This window comes from Lactuca serriola, chromosome 4 (genome assembly GCF_051521515.1).
Source record: "Lactuca serriola cultivar US96UC23 chromosome 4, Lser_US96UC23_V15, whole genome shotgun sequence".
NCBI lineage: Eukaryota > Viridiplantae > Streptophyta > Magnoliopsida > Asterales > Asteraceae > Lactuca > Lactuca serriola.
The window spans coordinates 218,270,384-218,275,287 of record NC_136411.1 but is presented as its reverse complement, the minus strand read 5'-3'; the positions used below and the strand labels follow the sequence as shown (position 1 = coordinate 218,275,287).

The window sequence follows — 4,904 nt, the reverse complement described above, 5'->3', positions numbered from 1 at the left end:
CTTTCAAATACATGAACCTTTCCACTTTGTAAATTCCTCGGTAACACTTTCAAATCCCTGAACCTTTTCAATTTGTAATTGTCCATAAACTTTTTTAATATTCATTCCCTTTTTCTTTGCATATTATCGAATTCCAAAAAAAAACTAATGAAAAAAAAATACTGTAAAACTTTTGTGAGCTTGCATTTTCATGCGAAAAGAAATAAATGCTTACCACTTTACAAGTACATAAGATAAGCCATTCAATTTTCACCCAAATCTTCTCTTAAGTTAGAAACTGTTTTAAATATAAAGTTTATCTCAGTTTTTTAGTTTTTTTTTTCAGACATGAAAATGAAAGGGAACCATATCCATCCTTTCTAAACCTCATGAGGTTTTAAATCAAAGAGAAAGATTGGACTTTGTTTTACAAAGTTTTACTCATTAATAATCCATTATACTTTATCATCATGGAACCACCATCTCGTCTCCTTGGGAGACCTCCCATTCCTACAATTCTTCACGTAGCGTTCGTCATCATTTGGACGTTGCTGTACCACATACAAACTCATCCGTCAGACTAAATCTAAACACAGTACAACCTCTTCTGTCAGTCATGTCCTGTACCGTGTAACAAAAGTCTAATGCCGGTCATGTCATGTCATGTCTCATATCCTGTACTGTGTAACAAAAGTCTAATGCAGGTCATGTCATGTCATGTCTTGGACTGTGTAAAGTATGATGCAGGTAAAACATAATACAACTTGTTATGTCATGTCATGTCTGTGTACTGTGTAACAAACAGTGCTTAAGGGAATGTGAAATTCGAAACAAACCTTAGTAGAAGAGCTTGATAGCATGGAGAGGATGCTGATGCATACAGAGCTCACGGTCATGGCGGGTGACCATGAATCGTACAAGATATCTGCACCCACCGATGCCAAATTTATAATCATTGAAAATATTTTCATGGAATAGAGGCACTATATTTGGAATTTGGAAAATATTTTTAACATAATGTAAAATTAAATATCTGTAAAATTAGAAAAAAAAAAACGTACTATATTTTTTTCGATAGTGTGGATCAATATGGAATTATGGACATGATTAATTAAATGTAAGAGCATGATAAGACTTGGGTTTTACCATTTTTGTTTGCATTTATATAACATATCCATTTATAAAAAAAAAATAGTTTCTACTGTAGAACTTTAAGTTTCGGATGCATAAAAAACAAACATGTTGAAATAAACGCGTAGTTAGGAAACAAAATTAGTTTTTCTCATGAAAACGCGAATAATCTTATATAAAAATTTTTTTAAAAAAATGGATGTGAAAAAAGGGTAAAGAGACAAACCTAAACAAATATGGCCATTGCTATAAATGTGTGGATGAAGTGGAGCTGGAGGAATAAAAATAACCTGTCAAAAAACAAAATAAAACAAAAGAAAGATAAAGATTATTAGAAATTACTTATTAACAATTAACATTAATCTGAAAATAAAAAATCATAACGATACGCGTTGCTAGTAAGTCAAACCCTAGAAAAGAGCTAAACGCACACACGATGAGATCATTTACTCAACATGTTAGATTATAAAAAAAAAAAAGTGAAAATCCTGAAACCAAAGATTTTAAATAAATGATATAGACATAGAATATTTTATCCACCATATATGAATGTCATACACATGAAAATGGCTTGAATCTTGATGTTAGAAAGTCTTGTCATATGTGATCCTTTAAAATAGTAGACTTCATATCATATGACTAGAGATTTTTATGGGACATTATGACACTTTTTAAAGAAACTTATCAAGGATTATGATAGTTTAGTTATCCGAAAAGAGAAATTAACATTCTAATTGCTTAAAAAAAGACACTTATTAGGTAATTGATAAATAAAACACATTGTATATATTATACAACAAGTAGACAATTTTTTCTATGTATGAACATAAGGGTTAAGGGATGTTCTTTCTTCACCTAGACATATAGAAACCCTAACACACACACACACGCACACACACACCCAATTGAATTTTCGTTCAGAATTCAGAAATTAAACTATTTGATTCACTAACCCCAATATTACCTACAGTTGATAATCAATAAATTCCCAAAAAAAAATCAATAAATCATGATAAGTTATGTAACCTGTGGCGCTTCCATGGGGTAATGCTCAGGAAAATCAACTTGCAGCTGGAACGTTTCATTAGAATACAAAGTCCCGGGCGCGCCGTTGACCTCAATTACCCATCTTTACGCCAAAAAATCAAACTATTAGCTCTTAAATCAAAAGAAAATTAAACTCAAGCAGTCGCAATAGCGAAAAACATCTCACCTTTGGAGATTATCAGTGACTTTGTGTTTGAATCCAGCAGGTGGATTGACCTGCCACTCCATTAGCTCCTTCTGGAGACGATTTGTTGCGATCTTGCTCAGCGCCTGCAATTATAGCCAACAAGGACTGATCGTCATACATAATTGCCCCTCGATCAAAGGGATTCGCAAATTGAGTGGAGTCGTTCAAATTAGGGATGTATATACAGATAATTATATACAATTACAGATATACATATGTAAAGTATATGATAGAAGAAGGGAAAAAGATGTAGAGAGAGAGATAGGAAACCTTGCGAGAAGAAGCAGAAGGGCTCGTCATCGTTTCTAGAGAGAGAAAGTGAAAAGAAAGAGAGGGGTGTTTCTGTGTCTGTGTGTTTTTGTGTCGAGAGGGCTGATAGTAATACTTTGCATCAGTCAATGTGACAATTTTAGTACCTCTAGAAGAAAAAATGTCATTTACAGCCCAAATAAGGTTTATTTTTAAAAAATTATCATTAGCAACTAAGTGATCATTTGAAAAGACCAAACATGTCTTTGTTTGAAAAAATGACAACTTAGTCCAAAAAGGTTTGTTCTACAATTTTATGTCAGGCTGTTGGAGAATATTGAAGATGTGATATAAAGTTTGCCATTTTTTAATTTTGGATTAGTTTTTAGTATTTGTGGTTATGTCTTTTGGAACATATTAGGTTGGTTTCGAACCTTTATTGTTTGAATATTGAGTTTAGGGATGCAATATTTTATTTGGTTTTACCATTGTATCTCCATATCATACCTTTATCGTTGTGCATTGTCATTAGCGATAGTGGGCTTAGGTTGCCCCAATCTAATATGAGATATAGAACATAGGAAGTTAATGTTTTTCTTAAAAATGCATAATATCAACATGTTTTTAATACGCATAACTATGACTAGTAAGGAAACTAAGTATTAGAATCAAGGTATATAATTGATAAACATAGACATAGGCGTTTGTCCAGATAAAGTGAAAACACTGGATCCAGAAATTGTTTATGGATGCATGTTACACCAATGCAACATGTTACTAATACCATATTGGATAACATAAATGGATTAGTATATTTTTCTTCCACAAAATATAACATGAATGACATATCATGTGCTTGGTTTGTGAATATGACTCTTAGGAGAGTATTCTAAATTTTCTTGTAGAAATAGGAATAACATGGAGACATGAATGGGGGGTCATCTATAAGTTACTCTACTTATGCAAACATTCGAGATTGTTGAGTAAGACCTAAATGATTTTATCTGGCCATGTTTTCACAAACGTTAGACGGAATAAATCACTCTTGATAACTACCATCAGAATATACATCTCTACTGAGGGATCACACACTCACTACAAGTTCCCTGGTCTCATCTCGGCCTTTCTTGAATTGAGTACGGATCCTTTGCTTTCAGTAGTACAGGCTCATACTACCTTCCACATCTATCCGTACTTTCCTCAAGAATTGTCTCGACTCCACCAAGTCCCTTCTACTAACACTGCTCCCAACATTAATCTCATCCTAGGCTTGCCCTAGGGTATCCTCTAACTCACTATCTGCCATCAGCTGCGGAAGAAGTTCCTGTTATCTCCCCTAACTAACTCGCGAATACCATTACATATCACTTAGACTAGAAGAATTCTTCAAATGAGAGGTCCTACACTACAACGGTTGGACTCAGACAAGAGCCGCGGAATAGGGCTAGACCTAACCTTCTAAAATTATTTAGTCCTTATAGTATGTAACTTAACATATTTGTTTACTAGTTAATTAGAGATAACTAGAACCCCTAATAGCACAAGCAAGCAGCATTCGGGCATTGGGAAAACTAACCACATAATCTAATCAAGTTGTTGTGTCCTCTAATCAGGAATCTGTACTAGCATGCAGTTCATAAGGCTTATACACACAAAGCAGGCACATAAGGCATCTTCCTAGATCCTTAGTCCTAATCTAGCATGCAGTTCTAATAAACATAGCATAACATAAACTTGTATGAGTAATTTGGGAGAACTTACTTCAGCTCGGCTGATTGCATGCACCACACCCTTTTCTCTTTTTCCCAAAATTCTTATCTTTTCTCAAAGTTCCTTTTTCTTATCTTTTTTTTTTTCAAAATTCTTATCTTTTTCTTAAAGTTACTTATTGTAAAAACGATTTTTCTTTGAAAATTTTCATACCAAGTCGTCAGTTTGAGTTCAGACACACCCGAGAGTGTATCTGAATCCCTCAAACCAAAGCTCTGATACCAACTTGTAACATCCCAAAAATCGAGAACAAAAATTTCATTTTTAAATCATTAATTAAACCATAATTATAAAATCATTCATCCAAAATCATAAGTCATTATCTCAAATCATAGTATCATTTCAAACACTTGTTCATCTTATCAGAGTAAACATCCCAGGCTAAACGTCTTGGTGTGTTCCATGCGATCATCCCGAGCTCTTCTCGCCATTACCAGAAGTACCTGAAACCAAAACTGAAAACTGTAAGCATGAAGTTTAGTGAGTTCCCCAACCTACCACATACCGAATACATAACCAGCTATTGGGCCCCCGCCCGCTG

The 4,904-nt window shown here is 33.9% G+C and overlaps 1 protein-coding gene across 1 annotated transcript; it reads right to left on the bottom strand.

The window, feature by feature from the left end:
• Positions 1–246: 246 nt before the first annotated feature.
• Positions 247–2,742, bottom strand: LOC145103289 (putative ubiquitin-conjugating enzyme E2 18). The gene is made up of 6 exons (XM_079040842.1): positions 2,615–2,742; positions 2,324–2,427; positions 2,137–2,239; positions 1,337–1,400; positions 816–904; positions 247–530 (listed from the first exon to the last, which is right to left on the bottom strand). The coding sequence occupies exons 1-6, from the start codon at positions 2,642–2,644 to the stop codon at positions 435–437; spliced, it is 486 nt and encodes a 161-aa protein (XP_078896968.1). The 5' UTR covers positions 2,645–2,742; the 3' UTR covers positions 247–434.
• Positions 2,743–4,904: the final 2,162 nt, after the last annotated feature.